This window comes from Tasmannia lanceolata, unplaced genomic scaffold (assembly GCF_043159265.1).
Source record: "Tasmannia lanceolata isolate RefF3 unplaced genomic scaffold, GAP_Taslan_0.1 ptg000003l, whole genome shotgun sequence".
Taxonomy (NCBI): domain Eukaryota; kingdom Viridiplantae; phylum Streptophyta; class Magnoliopsida; order Canellales; family Winteraceae; genus Tasmannia; species Tasmannia lanceolata.
In genome coordinates, this window is record NW_027518680.1 from 25,013,008 (window position 1) to 25,026,353 (window position 13,346).

At 36.9% G+C, this 13,346-nt stretch overlaps 1 protein-coding gene across 6 annotated transcripts in view; it reads right to left on the reverse strand.

The window, feature by feature from the left end:
• LOC143854101 (MUS308 and mammalian DNA polymerase-like protein) overlaps window positions 1-13,346 on the reverse strand; it is a 92,790-nt gene that overhangs the window by 35,295 nt on the left and 44,149 nt on the right. For all 6 annotated transcript variants that reach the window (XM_077363905.1, XM_077363898.1, XM_077363860.1 and 3 more), the window contains exons 14-16: window positions 11,075-11,293; window positions 2,154-2,372; window positions 1,926-2,043 (exon numbers count right to left, since the gene is read on the reverse strand). In XM_077363905.1, the coding sequence (XP_077220020.1) occupies window positions 1,926-2,043; window positions 2,154-2,372; window positions 11,075-11,293 (556 nt within the window). The remainder of the gene's footprint in view (window positions 1-1,925; window positions 2,044-2,153; window positions 2,373-11,074; window positions 11,294-13,346) is intronic.

Here is a 13,346-nt window from a genome sequence, read left to right on the forward strand (position 1 = left end):
AGGCCACTCCTTCAGACATTTTTTCCTACAACATTGCCTTTTTTGTTAACACCAGATAACAAGACATGTAACATAATGATATTTATGGCATATCAAATGTGATGTATGTTTTCAAATGTAATTCGCCAACGGTTGAGGCTTTGTTTTAGAATTATATCAATATATTAGAATATAATTCACCATGTTATTCAAGAGATATTTAAGAAAGTCATGGTGTACGGCTATAAGAGCGGGGTCAGGTTTCGGGTTTTTTCTTTAAACCTTACCTGACCCAAGATTGAGTCAGTTTTTTCAACCTAAAACCCTACGGCCCTACCCAACCAAAGACCCATATGTTTTGTAAACCCGGCATGGGTTATTTTCCACGTAGGGTCGATGCAGGTCGGGTAAAACCTGACCCAAGTTGCAACCCTATTTTCCATGATAGGCATTAAATCCCAAATATTGAGGAATCTTTTTTATTCCGTTTTCTTTTTCCATAACCTTTTTTTTAACTCGAGAGAATTTGTGTTCATGTTGGCAATGACGCTCATATAAGCATAAATACATGAAATAATTATTACATGGTATTCATTGCGTGTTCTTAATTGTTTCTTAGCTTAGATTTATTCCAATTCATATTGATTAGAATTATATCGATTTTGATAACTTATTCCCCTTTATAATTATCTCTAAGAATATATTACTCGTTTATTTATTTCTGCACAAATGTATTCCTGTGTCGAGATCTTTTGGAGGTAGCCATGTTGGAAAATTAACGAATTTCGACACATGACACTTTTGCTAGTAACATTGTGTGTTCTTGATGATCAAGAGGGAATTCTAGTCCTTATTGAAGGTTGTTAGTGTTGATGTATGAAATGCATGTTGCTCATTGACAGAATCTTTCGCTAATGGGTCGGTAGTGTTTAAGAAAAATCATATATGAATATTGTAATGGTAAGATCAGGGTAAATATCAAAGCAGACACATAACGTTGATAAAATATATGCTTCATTTGATATATATTTTCTAAGAAGAATAATCAAGCTCCGCCACATCTATCCCCAAAGAAAAAAGGTTATATTCTGTCCAATTAACCAAAAATCATCAAAGGATGTCAACCAAGTTAAGAATAAGACCAATAGCATATTGAGACACATAACGAACCATTACACTCATATTTTCCAATTACTTTACGCTTTTTACCATTTTTTTTTTCAACGGAAATTTGCGAAGCTTTTTGCCATTATTCCAATGCCATAAATATATAAAGGCCTTTTTTGCCTCATTGCATTCAATGTATTCAAAATGCAATGAATTGAATTTTTTCTATCAATTGTGGGAAGAGGTTTGAATTTTTTAACTTAAAATTTTATCTTGTATTCCTATAGAATATCAGAATACTAAAAAACCACAAGGATGGTACGATAGCCAGTATCTTTTGTTATCTTAATCATTGCCAATTTTTTGTCATCATCTTCATTGAGGTTGTTTCCACTTCATGCATATAGGGTTCTTGCATTCTTAACTGAACCCTATGCAAGCGGCAAGCCTCCTGTGTTTAAAAATATATGTTTTTAAAAATTTAAATATATAAACTAATATTATACTTTTATAAATAAAAATTTTTAATATATCAATTTACTTTTTTGAAACGAAGAGTTACACAATAAATGGGGAAGTACAGAGACTGGGGAAAGAAGTGGTTTTTATGGTTTCTCAAGTGCAATTAAAAAATCAGATATAATATTAGTGTCATAAAAGATATTAAAAAAAACATAATTCAGAAGGGTAGCTTTTGTTCAATCAAAATTTAATGGTCCCTTCCTAACAAACTTACTTCATACTTTGTTGAAAGATTATCCGTCGTTAGCTCATAACGCCATTGAAAAAAAAAAGATTTGCAAGCTAGAGATTTCATGATTTATTATATTAACTGTCACCTTGTGCAGCCCATGAAGAAGATTCAAAAAGGGCTTTAACAATTTCAGGAACCGAGGCCTCAGCAATGGCAAGAGGGGTGCGCAAGCCAGCCTTGTAGAGTGCCCTAGCTCGAGAACCCTAGAAAAAAGATGAAATATATGCTGAGAAACAGAGCTAATGAAATGAGTAACTCAAATGTTAGAAAAGTAAAGCCATAAAATATTTTGTAGGAAGAAAAATGCATTCACCTTAACATATGGAATATTAGTGAGTTCCGCAATCTCTGCTCTCACTCCAAATGAAACTCGATTTTGAAACTTCGAAACCAATCCTTCTAGATCATGCCAACCAAGTCTCTCACAAAACAATGAAACCATCAAAGCAAACCTGCCAGCATTCTCTTGTAAGGCTTGAACCATGCCTCTAGAAACTTTGAAGACATCACAAACATCAACAACAGATACTTCCTGCACAGAATCATGTACATAAACCTTCAAAAATGAATCAATTCATCTTTATCATAGTCAAAATAAGGTGACAACCCACATCTAACTACCTACTCAAAAATTAGAGAATTAGTTGAATATCATTAAAGAGGTTAGCATTTGTGGCCCTCTCACAGACCTCAACAAGTATTACATGAATCACTTTTCCAATACTTTTATCTTCAAAATGTTTGGAGTTCTACTCTTCCCAAATGAACCAAAAGCTAAAAGGAAATGGAACAATCCACGGGCATTCAAACCTCTTGTTTCCCAGAGGACGGCATCACCACTTCAATAATACAACAATAATGGAGAGATACAACAAGTCGCAGCTAGCACTGAAAACCCCCAAGAAAAGGAGCCAGATATTGGTAGCCTAGTTACAATAAATAAAGATCGGATATATCCCAAATAACCCAACAATTAATCAATCATTTTAATTTCCTGTCGGATTAAAGAGAAACCCCCACTATGACTATTAAGACAGAGGATACTTAGTCACAAATGAGGAGCAACTTACCCATAGCTTTACTCTTTTCACAGAGATAGACTGAACGCACTTCCTTCCTTAATAGCCTGACCTTCAGCCTATTCAGTATACAGGGGAGGAGTAGGTAGTATAGATATCATTATAGGAGAAGTTGATCGTTGAAATGATAATTGATACGACAGAAGTACAAGCTATCAATTCTTTTTCCAGATCGGGATCTTTAAAAGAAGGCTATAGCCTTATAGGGATGCTTGTCCCTATTTTTACTCCTGTATCGGGGATCACAATAGGGGTACTCGTGATTGTGTGGTTAGAAAGAGAAATATCTGCAGGGATACAACAACGTATTGGGCCTGAATATGCTGGTCCCTTGGGAATTCTTCAAGCTCTAGCGGATGAGACCAAACTGATTTTCAAACCCTCGTCAAGATCACTCTTAATGGTCTTGGTGAAGATTCTCGAATTTTGTCACTTCTCTTTCCTGTAAAGAAAAGGTTCCCGCCCTGCATGAGCTGCGACCTCTTCTTCTAGCTGAAGAAGCTCGTTATCATTCCTCCATCCCAGCATTTTCACCTAATGAAGCTCTTATTGCCCAAGTCAGCAACAATCCACCCTTTAAAGGACGTGGCCGTCGTGGCAGAGGGCAGGCCCTATTAGTAAGGGGGCGTGGTCGCCAACTCCAACTGGACTAGTCATGATCCTTCCTGGACTCCCTCTGAATCATTTGCTAATAGATACTTGGAGCTCATCCAAATGGCCCTATTTGCAAGGAAGCTTCTACCTTGCCTGTGCCAACTTTGTGGCAAACCTGGCCATCTTGCTGTTCAATGTTCTACGCACAACAATCTAGCCTTCATGAATGCTTCTACTGACAACCTTCAACATCAGCTTCGATTCGAGCCATGAGCATAGATTCTCCCTATGACAGTACCTGTACGATACGGGGACAGCAATCATATGACAGGCAGCCCCGATGCTTTCACTGACTCTGCTCCATATCAAGGTAATCAAAAAGTCTGATGTGGGGATAATATTGCTCTTACCATTCATAATATTGCTCTTACCATTCATTGTATTGGTACTGTAGCTCTTGAGCCATCAGAATTTTCTCAGAATGTTCTGTATGTACCCCCCATCCATAGTTGTTTGGCAAAAAATCTGATATCTGTAGCTCAACTTGCTAGAGATAAGCTCTGGGCATTCAAGTTTCATCCTGTGGACTGTATTGTGAAGGATTTCAAGACAGGGAAGGAGATCAGAAGATGGAAGAAGTGCGGGCGTCTCTACAAACTTGCAATGAGCGCTCCTGATTCCAGGTCCATCTCAAGACTCAATTCTGCGCCCTTTTAGTTCTTGCCCTTAACTCCCTTTTCCACAACAAGGAATTTAGCCCTGAATAGCAAGACACAGGAAGGCTAGTGCCCTCAAAAACTACAACGGGTCCTAAATGAAAGGGATACCGGAATCCAGATTGACTATGAAAGAAGAAAAGTATGACTTAATTGACAAGGAACCACTGAAATCAAGAGCCCAAACTACTACTCCTAGTAGATGAGAAGAATGATGTAAGCTCCCCAAATCCAGATCGAAAGCCTCAAGAATTCATCAGTCTTTAAGAGAGACCATCCCTTAAAATAGGGATAAAGACCTTTTGGGACCCAAAACTCATCCATATAATATGAGAGTCAGGCCCAAAATTTAAGGTTGTATTAAAAAGGATTGGGAAGTCCTCAGTAAGCACATAACCCCCACAACATTTATCCAACTAGAAGAAATGTCGATACCATTTCCAACAATGAATATGATCCCTTTAAGTGTTTAATGCAATCTTCTAAGAATTGTTAAAAGAGAACCATAGGATCCATTCCTCCTAGCAAAGGCATTTTTCCTTTCTTCTAAAACTGTCCGAGCAATTCTAGCCAAGATCATTAGGATAAATGTGCTGTCTCCCCCCACAGTTTGTCTCAAGAAGTCAAATTTTGCTTCCTATCACACTTAATCACAAGACCGTAATCCAAGGTCAGCATATTCTTTGATGTGTCCCCATTTTTAAATTTTGGGGAATTAGTGTAATAAGCCGGCCCCACCAAGGGTAGGAAAAGTTTAAAAAATTAATTAAATCTTAATGATAGGTCCTCCGATCAAAGATCAACGGTCTAAATCTTTGACTTGGAGCCGTCCGGACCGTTGGATTCGCATTTACTATAAATAGTGATCTTGTTTTTTACTATAAATAATGAATCATGTTTTTACTATAAAGAGTAAATCATTTCGTTACTAGAGATAGTAAAACCCATTTAGTTCTATACTTAATTGATAAAGATAAGAATTTAAAGAGACCTACATAAATTGGACACTTGCCATTCTTTTAAAATAAGAATAGGAAACATGGTTTTGGTTGAAATAAACTAGGAAACACAAAGAGCAAGAGAGAAAGATGAAAGAAAAGAGAAGAAGGAAGAAAGAAGAAGAGGAAAAGGAAAATCTAGGGCTTCTTCAAATTGATTTTCTTCTATTAAGTGCCTAATCTAGTAATTTTGTTTTAATTATTAGGGTTTTCTCTAATCTAAGAAGAAAGAGAGAATTTTCTAATCAAGAAACTCATTTTGGGGAGATCATCGGAAGATCATCTTCAAAAGATCTTCCGAAGATCTCCCCAAAGCATGCTTGGTTGCCCAAACTCCCTTTGACCACCAACATGTTTTAAACATCATTATTAGCTTTTTCCCTACACGGCGGGAATGTTCCCCCTCTAATCTTCTCCACATCTTTCACCATTTTGGTGGAATTTGGGTGGGAGATTGGGAGAAGATTCTTGTCTTATTCTCTTTTCTCTCTTTCTCTCTCTTCCTTTTCTCTCTTTTCCACCCTCTATTTTGGTAATGACACCCCACATCTTCCGCTAATCTTTCCTCGCAACCAAAAACTACTTACCACTCTTCTTCTAATCTCCTCCCCATCTTCCATGCTTGTCTAATTCCCTTTGACTTCTTCTCCTAATCTCCCAGCCAACATCAAGCAACCAAACAGAGCATTAGGGTTTTGTTGTAGGAACCCTAATCGATTGTCTTAGGGACTTATTTTAGGGATTTAAGGCTAGTCATATAATCTTTAAGAATTTTCAATAATTTTAAATAGAAAAAATCAGCGCCTAAAGGGACTGTTTTTCAACAAAATAGGGTAGGGTTTCAACCTAGGGTGATAATAAATGGTTTTTAATAATGAATATAACATGATAATGGGCTGTGTACTATTTTATGAGGTTTTTACAACAAAATCAGCACAAAACAGTGGTAAATAAGGGCTGTTTTGTGTGAATCTTTTTGTAAAAATGTTATATAGTGCATGGATAAGATTCTATATGAAAGAGATGATATGTATACACAATATATAGGTATTTAAGCGTTGTTTTCGATCAAGATCAGCACCTAAAAGGGGCTGGAAATTTACTAAAAACGTTGCTTTTGGATGTGTAAGATGTTCAAGTATGGAATAAGAACATATATGAACTAGTTGAAGGTAAAACAACAATCGAGTATGTGTTTTGATCATGTTTTGAGATCTGTTTTTGGTAAGAACAGCCCCTATGTGTGAAATAATATTTGTTGGATATGGGCAATGTGGAAAAGTGTTTTTAAACTTGAATATATTGGTTGGAGTAACTATTTTGTAAAAACAATCCTTTAAGTGGAAATCTTATGGCTTAACTTGAGGCTTTTGGGAAGGATTAGTGTATGCCATGGTTAGTGGATTAAAGTACTAAGATCCTACCAAATTTAAATCATAGATGTTACATAAGAATTGGAATAAGGGATTTTTAGGATGAAAAGAATGACATATGAGTAAATTAGGAAAGTGACAATATGAGGGAAAACAAATAGGTTAATGGGGAACAAAGAAAAAAAAGAAATATTTGAAACACTAAATATATTTGAATTGACACCCATGTGACATGTCATGATTACAAGCTTTCTTCCGAGAGACACCTAGAGCGTGGTATCTTGACTCTTTTCACTCGAGAAACCAAAGGCTAGTGATAGTTGACTTATTTTATAAAAGCATTTTTAATGATTTGATATTATAATTTTGTAACATCCAAGCCTTTGGTCTTTTTTTTAGGCCGTATGCATATACGGATGCCCTTCAGTATTACTTTGGTAACAATATAGCCTATATATATACATAGTATATATAGCGAAACTTCCGCATGCGACGGTTTGTGCTGCATTAAAAATAATAATACGGCACTGTATATACATAAGAAGCTTTGTATTTGATACTATACATACGATTAGATTTTTGTGGATCATGTTTTTCTCTGTTTTATGCTTCATCCATACATATTTGTTGGTTGTTCGCTACATTGTTGCCATGATCCTATGATATCCTGTTCTTTTATTATTTCCGAGTCTCTTAGATATCATCTACGATCTTTTAGCGATTCTTATATTCTTTCCCATTCTTAGTTACCTGTCTGTTTGTGTACGGAACTTCATTATAATAATCTTATTGAAATGCTATTTATTTTGTGAGTCTACTATGTGATCTGGTTCACAATTTATACTGACCCCCAAAACTATCCACAGGTGTTGATGATGAAAAAGATGGAGGTTTCGTAAATGAGCAAACCTAAAACCACTGTAGGATGGGAATGAGCAATTGGGTTTTGGGAACGACAGTGTCGTCATCCCACGAGTTTGAGTTTTAGTTTGAGTCTTATTTAGTTTGAGTCTTATTTAGTTTGAGTATTCAATTGAGATTATCATAGTTTTACTTTAGTTTTATTGGAAACAGTTACTAACAGGTTGATTATGAGGAGATGTCATAGACTTTAATACTATGGAATAAAATTGCTATTTTAGTTTATTTTATTTGGATTTCTCTCATGTGTTGTTTTTAAAAAAATCCTTATTGATTTTGTTGTCCTTCATCGTAGCGACCCGATGAGTAATTGGGTCGTTACAGTTGTGGTATCAAAGCCAAAAGGTTTAATCTGTGAGGAACCTGGTGTGCGCAAGTCTTGGGTACGTTCTAGGAAAAGGGATAGTTGGACAAAACTTAAATAAAAACCATGCACCTCCCTTAAACACTTAAAATACCCTTAAGGGCAGAAAATACCCACCAACATAGACCTTCAGGATAAAAGTGAATAAAATTTACCAACCCACCCTATCAAACGATCCATGAAAAAAGAAAAGTAAATCATTTCTCAATTTTAAAAATGTTACTAACTCCGCATTTGCTCATTTTGCAGATGCAGCACTACCAAAGGAGGGGAGGTCCTCGCTGAGGCAATGACTAGATTGAGGGGGGTCAGGGTCAGGACCCCATGCACATGATTGCAGAGCTTCTAAGAGGACAACTACAGACTCAAGCTGCAAATCAGGCAGCTAATCAGACTGCACTTCAGGCCATCGCAGCGACACTTGCAGCTCTTCGAGAGCCAAGGGTTGTAGTGGACCCTACGCAGCTACACAGACAGTTCATGGATTATCACCCACCAGAGTTTACTGGGATAGGAGATCATATGCTAGTAGATCATTGGATTGTGGAGGTGGAGCATATATTTGCAGTGATGGAGTGCAATAACGTCCAGAAGATTCGTCTTGCCACTTTATTGTTGAAGGAAGGAGCCAGTGTTTAGTGGAGGAAAGTTGAGTGGAATTTATCCAAAAGCCAAAAATGAGAATTGAGCACAGTTTAAGACACGGTTCAACAAATCAAATCTTTCCAAATCATGTCAAAAATGAGTTGGCATCGCAGTTCGCATCACTGAAGCAGTGCTCTATGATTGTGGCTTAGTGTGGAGCCAAATTCAAGGAGTTGTCAAGGTATACACCTGGCTATGCATCTACGGAGGACAAAGTCAAGAAATTTATTGATGGTCTTCGCCCTTCTATCATGGCGAGCATCATCGATTTTGGATCACAGACATTGGCAGAGGCCCTTGAGAAGGCCGAGGTAGCAAAGCGTAATGAGAAGCTAGTCCAGGCAGCACGGATGTAATCAACAGGAAACAAAAACCAAGCACCTCCTCCAAAGAAGGCAAGGACTGAGGGCAACGTTCAAATAAGGGTAACATGTACTTTATGTGGCAAATTTCATGGAGGGCAGTGTTGGAGGACGGTGGGGGTTTGCTTCAATTGTGGCGACCCGAATCATAAGATACAAAACTGCCCAAAGCCAGTATTTCAACCTCCTCAAGCACCAGAGAGGCAGCAGAACTTTCCGCCGACAGTAAATTAAGGCAATAGAAACTTCAATAATCAGCAGCGGCAACCCCAGCAGTAGATACAGTCGACTCAGCCTAAGCCACCAGCTCAGCCGCAGTAGAATCAGTGGAGGAAACCAAGACCGTCCACAGAATCAAAGGAGGAATGCCCCTAAGGTGCCAGTCAACCGTGTGTTTGCACTCAATCAGCAGGATGCCGAGGCTTCAGATGTGGTAGAGAGTACATATACTTAATGATTCCAATTCTACCTTATCTTTTATATCACCTGCTTTTCTTCGGGAGTTGGATTTGACTCATGTGCCATTATTGACTCCTTTGAGAGTTGCTACACCTTTAAGAGATGTAGAGTCACTAAACTTGTTTGCAAGAGGTGTATCATTAAGATCGATGGCAGGGAGCTCTTAGGAGACGTGATACTATTGAACATGAATGACTTCAAAGGTCATACTTGGCATGGATTGGTTGGCTTCCTATCATGCCAGTGTGGATTCTTTCCATAAATTGGTGAGATTTAATATTCCTGGAGAAGAGAAGTTCATTTTTGAAGGAGTGAAGCATCCTAGGGGGGTCAAAATGATAGTAGCATTAAGGGCTCAAAAGTTATTAGATAAGGGGTGTGAAGGTTACTTAGCTTACGTAAAGAAGGAAGATGATAGTGGGGAGCTCCTGTGTTATTTATTCAAAAGAAGGATGGTAGTCTTCGGTTGTGCATTGACTACGGGCAGTTGAATAAGGTTACCATCAAGAACCGTTATCCATTACCTAGGATTGACTATCTCTTTCATCAGTTGCAAGGAGCCGCTCATTTTTCGAAAATTGACCTAAGGTCATGATACCATCAGCTTCGTATTAAAGACGAAGATATTCCTAAGTCAGCCTTTGGGACTCGGTATGGTCAATATGAATTTGTGGTGATACCTTTTGGGTTGACGAATGCTCAAGCCATATTTATGGAAGAGAAAAAAATATACAAGAAGATGAGGGACAGAAAATGTCAGAGATAGGGATAGCTCCCCCTCACTTATGTATTTATATAGATGAGAATAGAGTACAAGGACCAAAGTTCCCTTAGGCACATATACACTTCCAACAAGTGCAAAAGGTTTAAACAATAGCTGAACCAGTAACGCAAAGATGAGAACCTGTCTAATTAATTCATTGGAGGTCCCTAGCAAATCCCATAATACAGAAATATATATATATATATATATATATATATATATATATATATATATATATATATATATTTTATATATATACAAAAAATAAAAAACAAAACTAACAATAACATGATGGAATCTCCAAATTTTAATGATTGTTTTCCAATATATTTTATATGCATATAACTATTGCTACATACATAGAAAAAACAACAAAAATAACTAAAAAATAACATAATGGAATCTCCAAATTTTAATGACTTCAGTTTCCTGATCAAGAAAACTAAAAGTGAATCAATTCATGCATTGTAAGAATGATCAGCAGTATGTTTTGAATGTAATGACAGCAAGAATGGATCTTAGTAAAAAAAAGTGAATAGAACACCAAGATAACCAGCCACTAGGTTAATCAGGTTGTCGTTTCGAAAAGATCAACTAATGAAGCACACTGCACCAACAGAAAAGAACTACTAAGGATGTGAGCAATTAACCACAAAATTTGACAGCATAATTCTAACAAATCACCAACTGAAAATATAATTCCATCACAAACTAAAGCCAAAAAATGGCCTCAAATACAGTATGAGAAACATTATCAGTAATCAGCCCCCTTTTCCTGTAGAAGTAAATTAATGTGGAGTTCTTCATCTTCCATCTAACCTAGAATGCACTGTAAAAGCTGGCAACTGAATACTTATAAAACTAGCATTTGTCTGTTAAGTTTTGACAACATGCCAAAAAATTCTCAAAGTCCGTCAAAAAATGCCAAAAAAAATTTTACTTTAGATATGAGGAAGTCACCTGCACAAGTCTTAACAACATGAGTGCCACATAGAACCGTTTAGACACGCGAAGCATTTGCTCATCTGAAAGAACGCCGTTACCAGCTACCGTTAGACTTTGAGATCTGACATTTAGCCTTTTCTTGTTCCATTTTGATTTATCCTGGATGTGCACTGGTGCACCATGCGCCATTCGCATCAAGAAAGGTTCCACTATTCCTATTCGATTGCCAACCGACTGCATTAAAAAGGTTTAAAGGAACTATAAGTGATTAACAACAATAGGAAGTAAACAGCAAGGGAAAAATAATTGATCTACAAAGTCCCTCATGGGATCCATGCAACAGCTAGTTTCTGTTTAATTAAAATTTACAATTTTATTGCATTGGGATATAATGCAAAAATTGTTACTGGAATCCATGGTTTTAAATTTCGGATTTCAGCTTGGATTTAGGCCGAAATGACCGAAATTTGAAAAAAAAAAATTCATAGCGAAACCGAAATTTAAATCCATGCTGGTATCATAGTTAGAAAGATATTCCCTGAAACAAGAAGAAACCATAAGGAAACCATGGCTACATCTAGCCCATTAGAAAGGACACATTTTATGGTCGACGAAACCGAAAATTCCAAGGCACAATAATTATTTTCTATCATTAAGAAATTTAATAAATCATAAGATAAAAATACCTGCAGCCGAATCAATATGCAAACTATTTAAAAACCTTCTGAGCCTATCATTGACTCGCCAAATCCACACTTTTGGCCCTAGTGAGCAAATAAATAACTACTACTCAGCGGATTCAATAAGAAACTCGTGTCAATCATTGACTAGCCAGAGTCAACTTGGGAGAGAGTACGTGGTATAAACCTACAAAATTCAATGAGGGCATTTCATATGAGAAGTGGGTCAAACCTATGAAAGAGATGGGCAGTCTTTACAAAAACAATGCATGGGAAATACTGTAGAGACCTGCAAACAAGAAAGGTTAAGGCTACAAATGGGTCTACAAAGTCATAGAAAGAGGCAGATATAGAACCATTGATAGACACAAGGGCACTAGTTCCCAAAGGGTACAATTAGAGATAATGGTCTTGACAAGGACGAGACATTTAGTTCTGTATTCAGCCGTACTGCAGCGAGATGAGTCAATAAAGTCATAGAAAAGGCAGATTGAACAATTGATAGACGCAACGGCGCTAGAGGCTACAGAGGACAATTAGATGTATAGTCTTGATTATGATGAGACTTTAAGCTTCAGAGTCAACCATACTAAGGTGAGAATCATCCTAGCCTTGGGCAACATATTTGGGTGGGCTCCTGGTAAAATGTATGTCAAGAATGTGTTTCTTCGTGGGTCCCTTAAGGAGGAGGTCTATATGGAACAGCCAAAAGGATTTGAAGCTGAATACATGAACAACTATGTATGTAGGCTCAAGAAAGCTAGCTATGGACTCAATTAGGATCTCAGAGTGTGGTTCAACAAACTACATCTGGGACTCAAACACAATGGATACATGTATGAGCAGTATATAAGTTAGTTCTTTGGTGGAATGGGACTATCCTTAAGGAAATCATGTTAGCTTGTAGGACAGCACAGAACTGGTCGTAATTAGTGGTAGGGATATTTTGGTCATTTTTAGTAAAAACAAATAAATATGACTTGTAAATTGTATTTGATCATTATTGAATGAAAGAAATTGAGTTTGAGACTCCATGATTTCTCTCTTCTACATCCCCCTGTATCTTTCTGATTCAACATATTGAAGAGAGTTCATACAATATCAACCAAAGCAAGCCTAAGCATTATCTTTCACCCTTCTCTCCAATTACAAGCTTAGACTTCTAATTTGATTTCAACACCTTTCAATATTCAGTACCAAAAATACATGGAAAACAAGTAACCTTTTAGTTCCAATTTAGGAAGTTAAATTGGACCAAAGGAAATCATTGAATTGCTACTGCACCGTTACCTCTCTATTTCTAGATTGAATTGCAAGACCTACTGGCACCTAATTATAGTCCCAAAACAATCCAAATTGGATTTAGAAACGAAGGAGCAAAAATGAAATTCACTCTATATGGCTATGACTAATGACCAAGAAGTCATTGTTAAAAGTTAATCTAAACTCATAATAGTTATTAAAATTCCCAAAAACATAATTTCACGGTCCCAAAATTCTAATTGATAATATTGGCCTCAAGCGTCTACTTTGCAGCACTCGTGTAGAAAGAAGTAGCAGGCAGCTGGAGATCCAGGCCCACTGTTAAGGTCCTTTCATAAATGCAT